The sequence below is a fragment of the Galeopterus variegatus genome, unplaced genomic scaffold (assembly GCF_000696425.1).
Source record: "Galeopterus variegatus unplaced genomic scaffold, G_variegatus-3.0.2 Scaffold221, whole genome shotgun sequence".
Classification (NCBI taxonomy): Eukaryota; Metazoa; Chordata; class Mammalia; order Dermoptera; family Cynocephalidae; genus Galeopterus; species Galeopterus variegatus.
The window spans coordinates 666,393-688,963 of record NW_007726332.1 but is presented as its reverse complement, the minus strand read 5'-3'; the positions used below and the strand labels follow the sequence as shown (position 1 = coordinate 688,963).

Below are 22,571 nucleotides of genomic sequence, written 5' to 3'. Positions count from 1 at the left end.
GCTCAACCAGTGAGCGGACTGGTCTCTATATGGGATCCGAACCCTCGGCGGGAGCGCCGCCACACTCCCAAGAACCGCACTCTACGGAGTGTGCCACCGGGCCGGCCCATAGTTTAGGATATTAACAAAATAAATAATACCCACCATTACTGCCAAAATCTAAAGATATGATTGTGTCTCCGGCAGCTGGGGCCAGCAAAGTTAAAGCATCAGGTTCCTTCTTAAGTTTATCAAAGAGGCTACTGGTATCTTCTGATTCAACTTTGGTGAATAGCTGAGTCATTTTCATATCTGAGGATTCAACTGGTTTGAGGACACATTCTGTTTGTTGAAGGGAGAAAATCAAGTCGTGCTGAATAATACCACTGTCAAAAAAAGAAATCAGTGATTCTTAAATGAGCACTTGACACAGTGAGGGGAAGGAGAATTGTGAAATGACCTTGTCTCTTCAAAAAATTCTGCTTTATGAAAAGGAACATTTTAAGATTTCTTGAGATGGGGCCGAGCCCGTGGCGCACTCGGGAGAGTGCAGCGCTGGGAGCGCAGCAGCGCTCCCGCTGCGGGTTCGGATCCTATATAGGGATGACCGGTGCACTCACAGCGCTCACGGGCTGAGCACGGTGTGGCCGGTCTCAAAAAGGAAAAAAAAAAAAAAGATTTCTTGAGATGTATAATCTTTCATTCATACTTTCTCACATTTTAGGGTTTTAAAATGCCAACATGAAACAGACCTAATAAAATTTATAGTAAAAAATAATTCAAATAGTTGATTAATGTCAGTTAAAAACTTCAGATACCTTTTGGGAAGAGTAATGGTGACAAGGAAATTTACAGTCAAGTATAGGAAGGACACAAACAGATCACAGTTTTTGTGTATATTATATAATAATATAGGTACAAAAGAGCTCTTTAGCACTAATATATGAGGCATGATCTAAGGATGGTCCTAGAATATAAAGATATATGTAGATAAATAATCAAGGTTTTTCTAAGAGAAGTGCCATATTTTCTTTGGTGGTAGGAAAATGATATGGTCAAACCACCTACAGGATAGGGTTGAAGTGGGATGATGAACAACAGCTCCAGCTTTATGTTTGGCTTAAATGTAAATTTTATTACTCCTTTATTAACATTATTAAGTGTTCACTACATGAAATGAACTGAGGATACAGAGATTAAAATACCTAACCCTTGCCTTCAAGAAGTTTATGACCCATTGTGAAAGTAGATATGTAAACAATTAAAATATACTGTGATAATTGCTAAAATGGAGAAGACTCGCTTCACAGAGAGGCTAACAAGCTATAACTTGGGCTCAAGTAGCATTTGTTAGGCAGACTGTGGTGAGGGGAAGAAAAGGACATTCCTTCTCTCAAGTGGGGGGTTCTTTTTTTTTTTTAAACATGACCGGTAAGGGGATCTTAACCCTTGACTTGGTGTTGTCAGCACCATGCTCTCCCAAGTGAGCTAACCGGCCATCCCTATATAGGGATCCGAACCCGTGGCCTTGGTGTTATCAGCACCACACTCTCCCAAGTGAGCCACGGGCCGGCCCTGGGGGGTTCTTAAAGTCACAAAAGAACTCTTTGGCACTAATATTAAAACATTAAAGGACTGTATCAGAAGTGGCATGAATAAAAACAAATGACCAAAGTCTTCCTAAGACGGGAGACCATAGACTTTAGAGGGACAGCAAAAATCTATGAGAGCATGTGAATATGATGACAAGAAATGATGATGTGCACTTAGGCAGGGGTTTATCTTGGGAGTGACAAAGGGATCTTTAAAGAAATTCTAAGGAAAATGAGATGATAAGATATCCACACTAGAAAGCTCAGCCTGGTGGTAATGTGGAAGATGAACTAAAATATGGTGGTAATGTGGACAACAGACTACAGGGAGCAGGAGCCTACTGAAATAGATCAAATGAAAGATTAATTTAAGATGTCCACAATATTCACACACCAATGAACTAAAAGAGTTCATGAATATACAAGAACCATTTGTTGTCACATCATACAGCCTTTACTTACTGTAATCTCACACAGAATTTCATTTAATCATTATAACCTTTTCATGTATTATCTTACTTACATAGATGAAATTCAGAGAAATGAAGAGACTTTCCCAGGGTTATGGAGGAAATAACACAAACCTAACTATTCCGTACAAAAATTGCATAACTGCATTGAGATATGGTATATACTGATAGCTGTATGACAAAAGCAAACTAACACATAGATCTGTTACCTTTTCAAGGTCTTTTTAAAAATAAGAGTGCAAGTATGGGGATAGACAGCTACTGATAGTATTTAGTGGAACACTGTGAAATCACAGGACTGGAAACCTAGGTCAGAATACTGAAAATCATAATTTGGTAGAAATGTGAAAGTACAAAATTCAGCTGTTTATAATCTTTTCCTATAAAAGAGCAAAGTATCCAAAAAGAGGTACTACTTGCTCCCCCAAAATGTTTATTTCTCAAGCTTACCTCACAACATAATTTACACATACAATGCACTGTGGTTGAGAATTCTTGGTATTATATATGACAGTTGCTTGAGTTTCAACCCAGACATATCCACCTCTTTTGGCAAGCATCCTGTACTGTCCTGTAGTGACTTGTCCTTTAGTAAACACTAGGAGTGAAAAGGAAAAAGGAATCATGCGGAGAAAATAACTGAATTTCCTATCAAATGAATAGATGTGGAATGTTTAACTGTTTTAGAAAACAGGAGAAATGTTTATTTTAATAGAATCAGTTGTAACTGTTTAAATCAAGAGCAAGAAAAAGCCTCAGCATAGCTGAAAATATACTCATTTCCTTCTTCTAAACCCCAAATATGAAACTCCTTTCCTGCCAATCTTCACTTTAAATAAAACAAAAACCAGGAATAAGGAACATCAGTGACTACAATTCCGTTAAAGACTTACGTTGAAAGTGTCAGACGAGGGAATGATCAATGACCTTGATTCCACAAGGAACATTCATGAAAACGGTACTGTTGTTACTTCCTTAAATTCCTGCTATAGTATCCAGAGACCCAAAGATACTTCAAAAGGTGTACTTAGCATACTTGAATATAAATTGATACCATACTGTAGTCCTTCGGCAATTTAGGCAATCTAAATTAATTAGTGATTTGGAGAAAGTACTGAATAAATCCTAGTGATGAGATTATTGTAAGTACTGGGGCCCTGCCTGCACACTTGGTCCTACTCTTCAGTTCAAGGCTAATCACACCAACTCAGTGATATTAAGGCATTCCCAGTCACATTGGGAAGTCATATTTAGGTATGGGCAAGTGAGAAATTCCAACATTTAACTTACCTTGGAATCTTAAATAACTCATTTGAGTAAAATTCAGAATCATATCTTATATCAAGGGTACTTGTTACTGCATTTGCATGATTTTGATCACCATCACCTTCATTGACTCATCACACAAATATTTTCTGGGTGCTTTCTATGTACCAACCACTATTGTGAGTATTAATGTATGGATTCTGAAAATGATGCTATAATATTTGATTTCTTAAAATCTTTGTATTTAAAATGCCAGGCATGTTTTATATATTATTAAATGATTCTACTTTTACTGACATGCGTTGTAACAAATACAGTGTTAAGATCCCTTAATGGTCAAGATACATTATGAAATCGTCTGTTAACATATTTAGTCTAGGAGGTTTTGTTAATTTTAACAAAAATCTGTGAGTTATTCAATTGTACTTACTATCATGATGAGTTTTGGTCAGATGATCAGAGTCCAAAGCATGATAATATTCATAAATTGAGCGGCCCAGAAGTTCTTCTGGCTCATATCCCATCAATTCAGTAATTCTGTTATTAAAAAAAATGTAAGTTAAAAAAAAAGAGGAGAGAGACTAATGGATAAAGAAAATTTTTTTTGCTTCTCAAGGGTAACTCATGCATTAATTTAATGTACAAATGAGTTTTCAAAAATAAAGAGCATCCCTCCTGGCTTAAAATAAATTTATATCTCACCTTCAGTAACTCTACAGTTATTAACTACAGCACCATGCATTTAAGTCCTCTGGGTTCATCTTTTATCCCCTTCACCCAAACTTGTTACCTATTTTTGTCACATTTCATTGTATGTATTTTTGGTAACAAGGCAGAATATTAATAAATCAATATGGAATACTGCTAAATTAAATGATAAAAGTTATAAAGACAGTCACTGAGATTTATTTTCAAATATAAATTAAATCTACAAATTACTTTTTTAAGCACCTAGGCAAGGCCTCACTTTAGGGGATCAGTATTCACTACAAAATTCTAATATCAAATCAAAGAGTATCTACACTAAATGGGAACCAAAGGAATACCGATTATGTTGGTTTTAGAAGATACTCTTATACTTAATTTTTGGAATTACATAAAACTATGGGAATTAATTTCAGATGAAAAATAACATCAAATTGGAAGTGGACTGGCAAATAATCCAGTTACTCCATCTGATTCCCTGGCAATTCCTTTAGGACAGAGACTAGATCTTATTTTCTGTAACTGCAGTGTAAAATGGAACCCACTTCATGGGAAAAAGAAAGTTGTTGTCTTAGCACCATGCCAGATAGATAGATTCTCTTCTAAGGTCTTTCTGAACAGAAAACATTAGTTAAGTTTTTAGATTTCTTAGCCTTTAAATTACAAAGGACTTTCTTACTGAGGTGCAAGCAAAACTTACATAATGTGCTACATGTCCAAAAATCCCCCAGTAATTTCAGAAAGGACACGGGCAATATATCCTTCTAAAAAATGTATAGAAGTAATACTGTTTGTGTTGTCACACTTTAAGGGAAGATATGACATAATTTATTCTAAACTAACTAACTAAATAGAAAGCTGATTTGTCAAAATCCAAACCCAACCCAACCCAATCCCCTCAATTCTTTACAATGGGATATCCCTAAACACACCAACACTAGGTGGCAGCATTACAAAGGAAATTACTGTTTTTAAACAATCATCTTTACACTATGCTTTAAGAATAACTTTGTCTTATATATATTACACATTTACATTTTATATACAGGCTTATATATTTTATACATTTAAATAAAATTCCTTGGAAATCAAAACCTTTTTCACTATTCAAGCCTTTATATTTCTATGTGTGCCTGGCATTGTTCTAGAAGTGAAAATACTAAGTGTAGATAGGAAGATAAAACTCAACATGTGGGGCCGGCCCAGTGGCGCACTGCTACAGTGCGCCGCTTGGGAGCGCGGCGGCACTCCCGCCCAGGGTTCGGATCCCACATACAGACCGGTTCCCGCTCACTGGCTGAGCGAGGTGCGGGCGCAGCACCGAGGTTTGCGATCCCGTTGCCGGTCCTGGTCCGGTACGGGCGCGACACTGAGGGTTGCGATCCGTTGCCGGACATGAAAAAAGACAAAAAGGAAAAAAAAAAAAAAACCTCAACATGTGGCTAGTTTTCTGGTAGACTTATCATACTTCCTATAAAATAATGCAGTAAATGCAGTGATGAGAATCTATTTCAGGAACCCCCCCATCCATGAAAAGGAATGGTAGTGTGAAGGACAGCTTCTTATAGGAGACTTATGAGTTGAGTATAAGAGTCAAAGAGAAGGCAAAATTGTTTCAGGAGGAAGGTACAGCACAAGCAAAGATAGAGAAAATGCTTAACATGGTGCAGGTAAAGAGAGATTCTGATGTGGCTAGTAGAGGTGAGTGGAGAGAGATGATGCTGGAGAAGAAGGCCAGGAGGATCAGATTAATGAGGGTCTTGTTTATTATCTTAGGAAGCTTTGATTTAACCATATGTTAATCAGTGCTTCTCAATCTGAGGTATGTCTATCACTAAGGAATGCCAAGCAGTCAAAATATAAACAATATACGTTTTCCTAGAAGGTCAATTTTATGCATATTGGAGGAATAAAGGTAAAGTTAATTTAACTTTAGAGAATTACATAGCTTATATTCTGTACCAAAAGGGGGAGAGGGGCCCAGAAAATGTGTTTTTAATAGACTAGGAAACTTGTGATCTAAAGCAACTATACCATTCATTTCTTAACGGCAGGAACTATTAATCTTCATTTCTACTTTAGTGCCATCAACTTAGTATGATACTCAAATGATTATTATGTGGATACTACTCAGTACAGTAAATAAGAGCCATTTGTGGGATATTTTGGATGTTAGAAGCTTAATGTTAGATTTTCTTAAAATTGGGCAAATTTTTTTCCATATCTTGGTTCTCAGGGGTTACAGATATGAGAAGTTCCTGGAAAGAGCTCTAACAAGAAAACAACAGTCTACTGGTCAAACTCAAAGCCTTTCTTGGTTGATCTCTAAGCTGGCTGTCTTTACTCTCAACTCCTCTGTCCTGATCATTTTGCTAGTTTTTTGATATAACCAGAAAGGAATGCCACTCATTTTCTCACTCTAGCTCTATCATTTTCCTTTCTCCCTAGCCTATCCCTATACATTGTTATTCCAAGTTTTCGAAAAACAAAAAAATAATTCCTCAAAATAGGATGGGCATCTTTGTTCTATCATATATTCACATGAATATTGGCAGTAAACACCATAAGATAGTTCTTGGCTTCTTTATCTTCATTTTATTAAAAAGTTGACTGCAGTGGTGAAGCACTCACATTATATGCACTAGGCACTCAACAAACTCCTTTAATCCTCACAACAGCCTTTTGAGGTATGACCCTTATTTTACAGATAAGGAATCTGAATTTTACAGCAGTTTAGTACCAAGGCCAATGCCACACTGTTAAACTACCAGAGCTGCAAGCCAGGACTGAATTCAAGGTTATGTGATTCCAAAGCCAGTGCCCTGTCACATTTCCTTGCCCAAATGGAGTGGGGGATTATTGTCTATATTATGGCTAAGGGCTTAAAATTGATTTTTCCATATAATATTCAAGTTAACTCTCTACAATAGGTGTTATTAAAGATGAAGAAACTCATGCTCAAAGAAAAGAGCTAATGTGTCCAAGACTACTTGGATATAGGCAGCAGAGCCAGGATTTAGTAGTCTGGCTGGCTACGTAATCCACGCCTTTAACCACTATGTTATACAGCCTCATAGTAAAAGTGGAAAAGCAATAGTAGAATAAATGCTATTACAGAGGTATGTACAAGAAACAGTGTAGTTTCTTCTTGAAGAAACAAGGAAAGCTCCACAATGAAGTAGGTGCTCTTAGAAGGTACGTGTTTTAGGAGGTGAAGAAAACTTCATTGCAGAGTAGAAAAGTAAGTGTAAATGCACTAAGACATTGAAACAGCATGTGGGCATGTCTGGCTATAAGTTGTTAGGGGCCACATAAGAGTGGGTGGTTCCCCTTCCTCCTGCATAATTTGGAGAAGTGGGCAGGGGCCAGATCATAAATATCTTTGTTTGCCATGCTAAGAAGTTTAAATTTTATTTTGTAGGTCTGTTTTTCTCTTCAGCCTTTAAAATGCACAACTTCTTTTGATAAATAAAAATCTCCTTCCCTCCTCTAATATTTTTATAAACAAAACTTTTTTTATGTGAAGACAAAGGGAAGAAACTGAGGCATTTTCATCAAGAAAATGACATGATCTGATTTTCCCATTAGGAAGTCATCTTTGTGGCAACCTGGATGAAAGATTAAAAAGGCACAAATCTGTTGGTAGAAAGGCAACTTAAGAGACTATGGCAACAGTTCAAGACAAAGGTAAAATGAGCTGAAGAATTCAATGGCAGGAGTGCAAGGGTGGAAAAGAGAGAATGGATCGAGAGACATGTAGATAAATCTTACAGAAAATCTATAAGATTTGGAGACCAATTGAGTGTAAACGATGAAGGTAAAAGAAAAGAATGACCTCCAAAGTATTGCTGGAGTCATGTGTCTACAGTAGTGTATTAACCACAATAAGTATCATAGGAGGAAAAGCAGTTTTTGATGTTGTCATTGTGTGGGGGCAGAAGTGGTGCAGTTCAGTGACAGAAATACTTAGTTTACAGAAGAATATCTATCTGGATAGAAATATCAGGCTGGCAATTAAATAGAAGCAGCTACAGAAATAAATTTGGGAAATGGTGATAGAAACCATGGCGATGTTGTCATTGTGTGGGGGCAGAAGTGGTGCAGTTCAGTGACAGAAATACTTAGTTTACAGAAGAATATCTATCTGGATAGAAATATCAAGCTGGCAATTAAATAGAAGCAGCTACAGAAATAAATTTGGGAAATGGTGATAGAAACCATGGGCAAGACTGAAGCTGCTAAGGGAAAATACGTAGGATGAGATGACCAGACTTTGCTTTCTAGTCCATAATCAAAAATAATATATCCTTCCTCAGAACATGCATTGTATGTCTTTGAAATGTATTTATATTTTCTCTCTTTAAATAAGTTGAGCACCTAAAAAAAAGACATCATCTTAACAATTTTTATGTAACATCTGATAGAGTAAGTATTCATGGCACACAAGTGTTCAATAAAAGTGGCTGAATTAATTTACAAAGTTAATCTAATATTACTGAGTTCCAGGATCTATCATTCTATTCAACTTAGAGAAAGCATACAATTTGCCAGAGTCTTTACTATCTTTACAATAGTGAATATTCAAAAATGCTGTAGTCTAATTAAAAATTTCAAATTACATTTTATATCTACTTTACCTTTCATCACAATAAGAAAATTTCATATCCAGGCTGTGTCGACTGAGAAAAGTCTTGCTATCTAGAGGAATTTCAATATTTGATGGATGAGGAATGGGTTCACAAATCAGCACCAAGCATGTCATGGGTGGTTTCTTATACCCACACTGAGATTGGTTACTATTGGTATCATATACATGAATATGGCCTGTGCAGTGAAGTACCTGTGTACAAATAAGAAAACAAAGCAGTTATTTTTTAAAATTTACAGTTATAGGAAAAAAAAATGCAGAGATATGTAGTTGAATATGACAAGGCAAGTAAGCATTGGTAAAATTTACAGTCAGTGGATTAACTATATTTTTGAAAATCAACATGTTTTCCCTATCGACACCACCAAGACCTTGCCAGGCACCACAGATTACTCTTTAAAAAATTCCCCTCATTTAAGTCTGGGCTGCTTTTTTATCAGCTGATCATGATAGCTGTTTAATGGTATTTCTTGCTCAATGACTGTGTTTCTACACATAGCAAAGAAATTATACAAAAATGAACAGAAATTTAAGCTCTATCAGGATTCAAACACTGGAAGGCTGGCAAAACCAACTGATTAAATCAACTTGGTACACCAGTGCCACGATTCACATAATTTATGTTTATGCCTCAAATTGGTAAATTTCTACCACACTGTTTTGAATTTTGGGGATCACACACAAATTATAGTTGTTCCACGGTATCCATGGGGGACAGGTTCCAGGACCCCTGTGGATACCAAAATCCATAGATGCTCAAGTCCCTCATAAAAAATTGTGTAGTATTTGCATATAACCTACACAGTATCCTCCTGTATACTTTAAATCATCTCTAGATTACTTAAAATACCTAATACAATGTAAATGCAATGTAAATAGTTGTTACGCTATCTTGTTTAGGGGTTAATAACAGGAAAATTGCCTAAACATGTTCAGTACATATGCAATAATCAATTTTTTTTGCCAATATATTTTTGACCCTTGGTTGACTGAATCCACAGATATGGAACTCATGGATGTGGAACTCATGGATATGATGGGCTGACTGTAGTTGAGAGTGTAAGTGTTAAATTTGCAAACACCAAGAAACAACTGTAAATTTTCCCTCACAATCCTAAAACTATTTTAATACTAGCAATGTCTAGATGTATCAATTTATCTATATACATCAAGATCATCATCACTTAGAAATCATTTTTACTTACCTTCCATGTTGCAGACTTTATGTTCATAGTTCTCCCCCGGCTAGTTAGAGTACACTTCATTCTGAGAAAAAAGCTTCGCTGTGTGTTTTGCTCTTTACCCTTTTTCACAGGGCCTAATGAAAGCATGAAATAGAGTTAAAACATAACTAAATATACAAATTTGTTACAATAAAAATAGCAAGTGCCCAGCACCTAGATGCTGTTCAATTCAAAAATCTCAGCATGAACATAGCACTTCACACCCTTTTACCCACTCCCCTCAGTAGCAGTGGTGTACAAGACTGCAGTGACTCCCTGAGCGGGCAGGAAGAGAATCGATATTTGGGATAACAGTTAATCATTCAAACCCGTAAACCTGGTCAAACTATGAACATACTGGGAAATATAAAAGTGTGTTTGCCTTCTAACTGTGCTATCAATGTACAAGCATGCCTAAAAAAAAATTTCAACAAATTCTTCCTATCCTTTACTAAGTGTTTTAGCCTAATTTATAATGAGCACTCAATGTATTTATAGAACTTTTAAAATAGCTACTTTCTTTTTAATAGCAAATGGCATTTTAATATCTGATTTTTTCTTAGATCATCCTATAAAACAGGAAATTATTTCTACTTTGTTACTGTGGGAAAAAAATCAGATTGAATGTCTTATCAAAAGCTAGAGTATATAAGCAAAGTCAGAATTAAATAAATTCAAAACTATTTACTCCCATCCCAAACCCCATATAACTAAAAAATGAGATTACACTCGGGTGATTAAGTAAATCGCATCTTAATTTCTTATCTTCATTGGTCAGTCTGGTTCAAAACAAATACAAAAATATTCATTATTTAGGACCTGGACTAGATATCGCAGGCAATACAAAGGAATAAGACACTCTGCGCCTTTCCTGAAGTTAAAAATATAGTAGATATATAAGGTCAACAACAACAATACAATGTAGAGTAAGTACACAAGTCTTCTAAGAATGCCTTCAAGAAGGACAGAGAAAGGTCAGAAGACAACTTCTAGTCAAGTGGAATCAAGAAAGCTGCTTTAGAAAAAAAGACATTAGAATTTCAGTAAGTAGAAATGGGTTAGAAGGGTGTTCCAGGCAGAAGAGAGTAAAAAGCACCAAGGTAGGAAAAATAGCACATGTTTGGGGAATAGTAAAGTACAGTTTGTCAGCATTATAAAGTACATGTAAAGAGTAATAAGACAAAGTTAGGACGTTAGGACCATAACTACAGAGAGCCTTGGATGCCAGAGAGTAAAAAGCACCAAGGTAGGAAAAATAGCACATGTTTGGGGAATAGTAAAGTACAGTTTGTCAGCATTATAAAGTACACGTAAAGAGTAATAAGACAAAGTTAGGACGTTAGGACCATAACTACAGAGAGCCTTGGATGCCCAAAAGAGAATATCAGTCTAAATATACAACATGGGGCTTTTAACTTAAGGGAACATTTTAGCAGCAATATATATGATGTCTTAAAATTGAATACAGTGATGGTAATTGGTAATGAGGGGCTAAGCCAGTAGTAGCAGTAGGAGTGAAAAGAAGGGTAGCAAACGACAAATGAAGAAAGATAGAATCTATAAAAATTTAAAAACTGGTAGAAATAAAGGAGGAGAAAAAGAAAAGATATGGAAATTTTAAGGCTAGTATATTGAAAACATTGTCAAATGGAAAAGAAACAAGAATAAGTTTAAATTTAGGTATGGTTAGCTAGAAATGCTGGACTGTTCAAAAAGAATGTGAGTTCTAGTTGATACTCATATTTAACAATGGAACTAGAAAAAGTTGGAGCAGTCCCAGTGCTGATACAAGTTACTTGGGTTTACTTAAATAAGGATTGAATTAGCCCTCCTAGAAGCATTCAAGAAAAGGTTTTAAAAAGATGCCACAAGAACCATACTGGTCTTGGGGACGGTACAGTAGGGTGTGTGTGTTGGGGACAGATGCGATCCACATGTAATTCCTTGGGATGTTTCTAGTCCTTCATAATCTAAGCTTGAATTAAACTGACCTTTGGAAACCCAAGGCCTTTGAATGGGGGCATGCAGATAATTTTAAAAACCAAGGTGACTGAAAAGTACTAGCATTTTCCTAACGGAAAAAAACATTTTAAAAGAACTAAACTTTCAACCCTCTAAAAATAATTCATATTTTGTAATAATTTATGGATTCTAAAGCATCTTTTTAGAATTTAAATGAAAGAATAACAGGACTATTTCTGTAAGCACACCACTAGCTCTTAGTGTATCATTAAAATGTGAGGCTTTGCAACAGCCCCTCATTTCTAAAAGTGAAAATCTACATCTTAGTTTCACAAGAAAACATCAAAAATTCATTAGCTACATTAGGAATGATTTCAAAAAATGTTTCTGTGCTTTAAAAAAGAACATTTGGTTCAAAAGATATATTTAAACTATATTAAGTAGACTATATCTGATTTAGAATAATACATTAACATCATTACCAAATCAAAACAAGCCTTCCTAATATCCATCTTTTTATAGTCTAGCTCCAGGAAAGCACTGAGCAATCAATACAAACCTCATGTCTAAACACTAGAGCTCATATCATATTAAGTTCATTAATTTAAGACAACCCACTTAGGTCCTTGCTCAAAGCATATTTACTCCTCCTCTATACAGAATTCTAATGCATTTCCCCCCTCAAATTCACAGTAAAAACACAATATGAAACTAAAAAACAGGAGAAGGCTCCTAATGATAGGGTAAAAAAAGGTACTTAGAGTTCAAGAACATGAAAAAAAGCTCTAAAATACTAACGTGTGTGGACTCTGGAACCAGTCTACCTGAGTTTAATTCAAGACCTGCCATTTACTAACCAAGTAATGTTGAGTAAGTTACTCAGTAACTCTGTGCCTCAGTTTCCTCAGTAAAATAGAAATTGTAATGGTAACTTAACAGGGTTGTTGTGAAAAATAAAAATAAAGGAGTTAAAGCATATAAAATGCAGAGAACAGTGTCCTGGCACAGAGTAGTCCCTCTCTAGAGGTTAGCTATTATTATTACAAATGAGATTAAAAAAGAAAAGCCTAAAATTATTCAATAAGTACTATAAAACTTGAGGTTGTTTAATATGGAAGCAAACAAACTTATACACGTAAATTAGAGAACAGCAAAGAACAACTGCAGAGCACATTAACAAATTTTCATTGTGGTAACTTTGAGCTATGATAGAAAAGTTCAATTATGATCAGTATACTCTGTTTAAGAAGGCACAGTGTGTAAAGATTTTCTTTAATCATTAAGTTTTTGTAGTTCAAGAGGTACTTTCCAAAAATCTTGGAATATTTTATTATTTTTAACAGTTCATTACTAGGATAGGTCTTACTGTCTTTTTCTGTTAATGTGAAGGCATCCATAATATAATGGTTGTTAATTTAACTACATAGTCCCAAATTATTGAAAACACCCTAAGAAGTCAAATAAGCAGTTGTTAATTGTGCTCTTAAAATTCTGGTATCTTTTTTTATTCCTTTTGCCTTTAGAAAGCTTGGACCCAAACTGGAACCTCAACTTTAAATATTGTCTAAAATCCTATTATCTGCCATTTATCCATGGCATAAAGTTGTATTTTAATTTATAACTCCCTCAGTCCTGATTTTTATTTTTTTCCATTTTATTTTATCTATTCATATACATACACACACACACACACACAATTATTTATGGAATTAGGTGGGACTTAAAATTTTTTTTAGGCATTTTAAAGAAATTCCTAAAAATAGAATAATGGTTTTAACAAAGAATAAACATTTTATTAAATGTGAAATAACGTTTTGCCTTAGGGTAACACAATAGCAAAATTTTAAAAATAGTAATAGTATGTGATTAAGTAAAACCACCTGTAACATTTAATCAAACAATAAAACGATTATATTATATAATGCTGAATATACTCATCCTGATTTGAGCATCATATATTGCATACAGATATTGATATTCAACTTCGTACCCCCACATATATGTACAATAAACTGTTTCAATAAAAAATTAAAAATTAAATAAATCAAACAGTAGACTTTTCTTCTCACCATTTCTGTGTGTAAGCATTTCTCTCATTTCCTCATGGTCACATGGATGAGTAAAATCAAACACACTGTGTCCAGTTAGTTCAAACTGTAAACACATTTTAAAAAATTAGATGTACATCATATAATCATAAAAACATACAGAAGGGCTCTTAATATTTGGGTATTTTACCTGAGTCAGTCCCATGTATTTGTTCACATTATCAGAAATGTAAATCATGTCACCATCATCTGTGAGAACCATAACAAAACCATCTAGGGCTTTCAAATAAAAGCAATTCATCTGTGCCTTCATTTCATCTTCAATATCCAAATCACCTTAAAAGGGCATAAAAAAAAAATAATTAGGTTAAAAGTTATACTAAAATGATGTAATATTTAGATGTCTTTTATAAAGTTTTCCTACAGATACTTAATATATACAGCATCTATTTTTTCTGTAAATTTTCCCCATCACTCTTATTTTAACACAGAACAGTCAAGGCTAAAGGCTGGAAAGACTAAAATTAGACTTGACAGCTGCTTTTCATCATTATTTAAAGTAATACAGCAAGGTTAACCACTGAGAAAAGAAAGAAGGGTCATGTTTTAAAAGGAAGAAAGGAAGAGAGGTGGAGCAGGAGAAAAAGATGGGGTGGGGGCAGGGAGCCAATATCTTAAAAATTCCCGAATGAAGCTTTAAAAGCAGTAATTGAAAGGATGTTATATAAAGAATTGAGAATATGTTTAAGAGAACAAAGCAAAACAACTCAATGCAAAGAGAAGGATTATTCAAAGTGTAACTAAACAGATTAGAAAAAGAAATGAAGTTTGGTAAAAACAGTAAGGATTATTGAAAATTTTTTAAAGTGTATATATATATCACAATACAGTAAGGTATAAAAAACATTGTGACCACCTTCTAAAAATAATTTCTAATTACTTCTAATTTCTAATTTTCAGGTCTATTACACCCTTGTAAAACAACTCACCAGCATCCAGAAGTTTCCTCACACGCAAATAGCTGATGGTAAGCCTCATAACAGAAGCCTTATCAAGATGCGAGCTCACATTATGGGGAAGTGGCAACTGATGAGCAAGCTCATAAAAAACTTCAGACTCTTTACTTCGCCGAGATCTGGCTGCATCTCTGGACTTCTCTTTTCGGCGTTCAGAGCTTATCCTACTTAACCAAAAACAAAAAACAAAAAAAGGAGAAGACAGAAAATGTATGCAAGTTAGTTTGCCTTAGCTTGAATAAAACTAATTTTACATTTTTCTGTTTACTACAAGATTACAAAATGCCGTGTAATTAAATTACATGGAAATTTGTCTACTAGATGAACATATTTTTATAAAGACAACTATACAAATTTTTGATTACTGCAAACATAAGTAACTCTCACAGGAAGCCCAAGATCAAGCTTTAAATCCGGCATGTCAAATTGAAGAGGATGTTTTTATTTTAGCCAAAAACTTAAAGCAGCCTGTATATCTAGGGCTGCACCTCATAGCCATTCAAAAGTAGTCTCAACATAGAGAAACCATGATTAAGTGTAGAGAAACTATCTAAAATTGTACATAACTTGAAAACAGGAGTTGTTAAGCAGGTAGGACAGCAATAGCTACAAACTGATTTTTGACCCAAGTTTCTTTTGACTCTAATACTTTCCCACCCTCTACCCTACCACATGAGCAATGACGACTATAAGCTATAAGAATTTATATTAGCAGCTATAATAAGCTACTGATTTCAGGTTGCCTACTCCCTTAGAAGCACCTTATCTATTACTTGCATATCAGGTACCAAATAAATGCAGGGATACAGAAGAAAAAAAAAAAAGTGGCACAATACCAAGAATTTAAAGGGACAGGTTAGCAAAGATAAAGGTATCAATAAACCTTTAGGGAACTCTTCCAAGAATAAAGATAGTCAGTCAAAAATTTTCCTAAGTCATACCAAGCAAAGCTGTCTTTCTTTGCTTGACCGCCTAGCAACATTCCTCCAGACCCAGTTGGAGATAAGGCTAAATCTGGTTCTATCCTTAGCTTCTTCTTTAATAGTTATTGTTCATTAAAGCCCACATGCCCAACACTACCCTGGTACCAGGCGCCTAGTTCTCTCATAACTACCTATGAACAGGTTAAATATTATCCCTATTTTACAAATGAGTAAAAACAGCCATTAATGTAGTAGACAGGATTTTAACCCAGGTGTTTTTTAATCCAAAGTCTTAGCCCTTCCACAATGTTTTATCTTATTAATGGAGAATGCCATTTCTACCTCAAATACTCAGCTGATCTCCTATGCCCCTCAACTCAATTATTTACTAAATACTGAATACAGGCTTACGATTTATTGAGCATTTAGTAGTATACTAAGGACTTTGCTAGCATTATTTCATTTAATCCTTACATCCTGTGAATGAAGATAACTGTCTCCACCTCAAATCTCTCCTCCCTCCAAATTTTCTGCAAAGCTGAAAAGTGCAATCATAGAAGCAATGTTGTCAAGCAATACGCAGGGTTCTCAGTACATGCTGTTATGTTGTATATTAACAAAAGAATATCTAACAGTTGTATTGTGACAATAATGATAGTATAATTTTATCACTTGTAACTACATGTCTATGTGAATCAGGATTTTTTTCAGTGCTGTGCAATTAAAAAATAAATTAGATGCTGAGGCTACATGAAAATGTGTCAACAGTCTGCAGTTTTATTTATCTGCATTAAAACTGCCTCATTGTTCTCACTGATCGACTGTAAATGTTTTCAATTTGAACTTTGGAATGTATTATCATAAAATATTTTTAAGAATCTATAAACTGGAGTTCTACACAATATTCATGGAGGCAGGGGTATCCAGGGACCCTATCTGCCCTAATAGATACTGTTTCCCTCACTTTTTTCCTCTCAAATTGGTAGGTGAGAGGCAGTGATGACTGTGGGAAACAGATTCTTATCTGGTTCAAGTAAAACCATCAAAAAAGACTGATGGTCACTGACCTCATGATAAACCTGAATATTAGTCCAAACACCACAATTAGTCTGGCTGTTCAGAATTTTATAAACAACTTTAATCAGACTTACTATTCCCTTTTTTCTGGACTATTCAACTGATGTAAGCTACTGACATTTGATTACCTAAATGAAACACTTGGTGAAAACTTGAAATCCTTATAATAGCTGTTATATGCTTTTAAAGGGTATCTAATCAAACTAATTATGGTGATGAAATGTCTCCATACCTTTGAAATACTTGTCCAGAACTTTGAAGATAGCAATGCCTGTCCAAGGTGTGGCAATAAGCTTCTAAGACAAATCCATTAGAAATGTGAGGTTGGATGAAACATGTAAAAGGACAATATATTTAAGTTAGTGCAGACTCAGAAGAATTTTAGAATCAGCCTGAATTTTGGAAGAAAACTGAGCTTCAAGAAAATGAGTAATATGATAAGAGAACCAACAAACCTACAGTAGATGAAGATGGTGGTGAAAATCATTATGTCGTTCATTACATAATCAGTCTAGACACAAAGCAATCAGGTGACCTACACTAAAGGTTTAATGAAGATATCTGTATGTTCTTCACATGTGACTGTGGGAGCTCTTATAACATTTCTAGGCTTGAAGCTAAAGCTTCCAAAATTCTTATAAGTTTCAGCATCTAAACTGCCCAGCTTCTTGTCTACTCACAAGAAGACTCTTTCTATCAGCCATATACCACAGAATTACAATACTGACCAAGAATTATTTCTGTTACACCACAGGGTCTAGGTCCCACAGAGATGAATCCTGTACTATTTACTTACTATACAGATTGAACAATGAAAGGTGTATAGACCAGATGGAAATAGATTTTCAGTATACAAATAAGATCAATGTATTTCTCTAAATTATCAATTGTATCTATGTTGCTTTTAAGTACAGATCAAATGAGGTTCTGCTACTGATATGTCTGCATAAGGTGTGACTTCAGTTGAATACAAATTCCTGTCTTTTGAATAGCTTGCTTAACATTTCCATGACTGTTCTAGAACTAATATTTGCATAAACTGGAAAAATAGCTCAATCTTTGTTGTATTGTAGTTTTCACATACTTATTATTTAACATACAGTACTAGACATAAAACTAACAATTACATCTTGAAAATATTTTGTATAGAAAAATGTTTAGAAAAATTATTTTGAACAGCTGTTGTCTAATTTACTTTCTTGTATACAAAGCTCATGACTAATAGTTGGGACATAAAACTAACAATTACATCTTGAAAATATTTTGTATAGAAAAATGTTTAGAAAAGTTATTTTGAACAGCTGTTGTCTAATTTACTTTCTTGTATACAAAGCTCATGACTAATAGTTGTTTTACAAAGAATACCTATTATTCTTTAGATTAAGAACACAAAATAATTGCAGACATTAAGTCAGCTGTGTTGTCTACTAAATTCCACATAAAAAAGCCTGTTAGCATTCCTGATTGAAAAGACGTGACACTTTAAGATCTGAAGTTAAATCATAACCATTCAAAATGTTAGCAGATGATCAGACTTATTTCTAATAAAGTTCATGTATAAATTTTTTAAAAAACCTTCAACTCTATTATTTGTTGAAAAAGCTCTTTCTGGTCTTGAAGGTACAAGTTGTTTTTTGGGTGTTTTGTTTTGTTTTTACAATTGTGTCAGTACTATAAGATAGATGTTCTCAAGGGAAATTTTATGATATAAAAGATGTGCTATTTAAAATTTTTAAATACATAACAGCTTGCCAAAAAGGTCTGTACCCATTTTTATCTCTGGCAATCCACGAATGTATATCCATTTCCTCATGCACTCTGCAGTATTATGTTATGGATATTTTTTAATCTTATTAATTTTTGCCAAGCTAATAGGTGAGAACTTTATTTCATTGTTTTAACTGCCCTGAATTTCTTAAAGTTTCAGGCCCAAGTAAAATGCAAGGAAATCTTCATGTTCACTCTTTAGTTGACATTTCTGCCTGAAGCTTTAAATCCAAACACTTACACATGGTGCTTACTATATACATGGTGGTATTCTAAACATTTTCACCATTACTTATTTAATCATTATTATGATCACACTGTTACAGATAAGGATTATGGTTAAATAGCTTACCCAAGGTTACACTGTCAGTAAATGGTAGAACCTGTATTCCAACTCAAGTAGTCTGGCTCTAGAGTCCATGCTATTAACACTAGACCATGCTGCCTCTCAGAAACTCATTCTAATTACCAAGACAAGTATTCATAAGTCTAGGCCATTATTATAAAGTTAAAAATTTGTTGACTTCACATGTCCAGAGATATAGAGGAGAAGTTGTAGGGGTTGGCTTTGGAATTTAGGACTTGACGCTAAGCTATTCACAAGGACTCATGATCAGGCTCGCTTTTGGAGTCTGCTTGTAAATCTAAACTCCTAATTGAAAGGCACCTACAATGGCAATCGATGCTCTCTGCTCCACTGTCCACCAGCTCTTCAAAGCAAGGCAAACTTTAAATGGATAATGTCCACCACAATGGAGACAGAATCTGAGGACAGTAATTCAATCTACCCCATACACTCCCACTAGACTTTATTTGTACAGAGCAGCTATTTGAACATCCTACTTCATTATTGTTGGTATCTTACTTGCTCAACATCTGACTGGCAGTCACAGCAACTTTTTTTTTTTTTTTTGGCACTCATTTTTACAAAGTTCTTCTAACTTGTGTTAGGCCAAATTAACGAATAAAGGCTGAAGGTTTGGGTTTTTTTTTTTTTTTAACTATTAAAAACACTTTAGATCTATAACCTAAAGCTAATGCACATGATATAATGCATGATGCATTCTCCTTGGGTGAGGTGATTTCTGAGACTGACTGGTTTTTAGGCAGAAAGGAGTCAGTCCTCCAGAATTTGGTATGACATTGGCATAAAAACTGAAAAGTAACCTTGGAGGTTTTTAATTCCACCATTTTCCCCAGGAAAACAAAAGGAAGATTCACCAAGTTCTTGGTTTGTATTTTATAGCACATTTGAAGGGATTAAAAAACTGACATACCACTGAACAAATCAACAAAAATAACACAATTATAAACATCACCTCACATTTCCATACTGTTCTTTTTCCTTGAATGACTTTGAGCATTGTGTTGCTGTTTGGAAAGGACTGTTTGCTAATCTGACTGAGTGCTCTTACATACTTGGGAAGCTAGTTTTTTGCACGTTCCAGTAAACATTCAATTTGGTGCCAGCTTGACAATAAGATATATTAAGGCTTCTTCTTACATAGAGCTCCACATTTCACAATCTGTTCAGTTAATTTACTTTGATGGACTCTGATTCTATTTTTATAAATCTAAATAAACTCTTCATATATTATAAATATAAACCATTTGTCATATTACATGTTAATTTTTTTCCAGAATCTGTTTCCTCTTTTATCTTATAATCATTAAAAATGTTTATATTTAGGGCCGGCCCGGTGGCGCACTGGATAGTGCGCCACTTGGCTGGCTGAGTGAGGCGCGGGAGCAGCGCCGAGGGTTGCAATCCCGTTGCCGGTCCCCGGTCCGGTACGGGGGCAACACTGAGGGTTGCGATCCGTTGCCGGACACGGAAAAAGACAAAAAAGACAAAAAAAAAAAAAAAATGTTTATATTTATAAAGCCAAATTAATCTTTCCTTTGAGATTTTTTCCTAGGGTTTTATTCCTTATTTTTCCATTCTTCCAAAGACCAGATAAATATCTTATCCTGCTTCCATCTAGTTTATTAAACCAGATAAACCAACTGGAGTTTATTTTCATAAAAAGTAAGGTGAAAATCTAAATTATTTTTTCCCTATGTACTATGCAGTTGTCCACACCCTTTAAGAATTAATCCTTTTCCCCATTGCTTTTTTATTTCTGACTTTAACATATTAAATTTTGACCTATTTTGGATATTTCTTAGACAATTTTGTTGAACTATCTTTGTTACTTTTTTTTTTTTTACAGATAAAATAATTTAAATAGGTGGTAAGATGCATGACTAGTTGCTATAGTGTTAAGCAGACCAGCCCTCAAGGAGCTTAGATGGCCTACCACTTAGTCTACTAAAATAGTCCCTTTATATTTCCAAATGCCGGTCTAGCCGTGTCATAATTACTTGTGGACATTCAACATTTCAAATTCCTGGGCACCACCTTTGTAAATTCTGATTAGGTAGACCTAAGGCAGGTCCCCAAAATTTGAGTTTTTAAAATTCTCAACATGCATATGATACCTAGAGGGGTTTGGGAGCCACTGGCTGATCACTGTTACTTTGCTTTAATTTCTTTGTTAAAATAACAACACAAAGATCCTTCCAAAATAAAAAATCTGGTATTATGTCCTGCTTAAAATCTCATCAAATGTATACAGGACAAAGGCTCATTATTTTAAAATGAAGCCCTTCCCTTACCTAGTTCCCTGCCCATCTCTTTATCCTCATCATTTTCCATATTCTTCAGCCACACTACAGTTACTCAAAAAGCACCATATTTCCTTGCTTTCTGGCTTGCTCACTCTTTCTTTGCCTGTGGAGCAATACAAGGGTTGGTAAATTTATGTGAGAAACGTTGAAGATTTAACTCAAGCATCATTTTGTTTCTTTTTTATCTCTCTTCCAAAACTACTTCTCTCCAGAGAACTGACCACTATAGTTATTTGGCTATATTTATCTTCCTCTAAACCCTTAAAGCTTCTTGGGGGCAGGAAAATGCCTCATTCATCTTTTGTGTTCTCAGTAGGTGTGTGCATATGGTTGACTTTCACTTTGGTATTTGGCCCAAATCTGCTATTTCCCTGTTTCTTTGACCCGTTGTAATCTTTTCCTGTAACAGCCACCAGAATAATTCTTTAATAAGGAAAGTCAAGTCACATCACCCCTCTGCTTAAAATGGTTTTTGTTTCATTCAGAGTAAAACCCAAAGTCTTTACAATAGTCCATATGACCCCATCACCTCTTTCATTTTATTTCCTACCACTGCCCACTTTGCTCCCCTCCATCTAGCTACACTGGTCTCCTTGCTGTTTTTCAAACACTTCAGACACACTCCTTCCTTAGGGCCTTCACATGAGTTGTTCCCTGTACCTGAACCACAGCTACCCTAGATACCTTTGTACAAGGCTTACTTCACCTTTTTCAGTGTGTTTCCTAGTCTCACCTTCTTAATTGAGGTGAGATTCCCTGACCACTGCCTCCATCCTGGTTCTCTTGCTCTACTCTATTTTTCCAAAAGCACTTAATCATTTATAAGTATATATCTTACTTGTTTATTATGTTTATTGTCTACCCCAACCCACTCACTCCTATACTAGAAGATAAGTTCCATAAAGGCAGGGACTTTTGTCTGTTTTGTTCAGTGACATATTCCAAGCACCTAAAACAGTTCCTAACACAGAAGAAGTATTCAGTAAGTGCTGGCTGAATGTAAAAATTAGTTGAAATAGATTTACACATGTTTCCATTAATGCGTATTGAAGTTCTGTTTGTAAAAAGAATGTGCTTTTTGTTTTTAGATTACTCCTGACTAGTGATATAAATAAAATCTGTCCTGGTCCAGAATTAGTATTAAAGTTTTCAACAAACATTTGATCCACAAATAATACAAGGGTACTTCAAAAAAGTTCATGGAGAGATTTGTATTATCTTTTAA

General features: G+C 34.9%; 1 protein-coding gene across 1 annotated transcript in view; it reads right to left on the bottom strand.

The window, feature by feature from the left end:
- HIF1A (hypoxia inducible factor 1, alpha subunit (basic helix-loop-helix transcription factor)) overlaps window positions 1–22,571 on the bottom strand; it is a 47,886-nt gene that overhangs the window by 7,081 nt on the left and 18,234 nt on the right. Inside the window, exons 2-9 of the mRNA XM_008566119.1 lie at window positions 14,883–15,076; window positions 14,084–14,229; window positions 13,915–13,999; window positions 9,866–9,978; window positions 8,650–8,852; window positions 3,738–3,844; window positions 2,492–2,639; window positions 145–365 (exon numbers count right to left, since the gene is read on the bottom strand). Of these exons, the coding sequence (XP_008564341.1) occupies window positions 145–365; window positions 2,492–2,639; window positions 3,738–3,844; window positions 8,650–8,852; window positions 9,866–9,978; window positions 13,915–13,999; window positions 14,084–14,229; window positions 14,883–15,076 (1,217 nt within the window). The remainder of the gene's footprint in view (window positions 1–144; window positions 366–2,491; window positions 2,640–3,737; window positions 3,845–8,649; window positions 8,853–9,865; window positions 9,979–13,914; window positions 14,000–14,083; window positions 14,230–14,882; window positions 15,077–22,571) is intronic.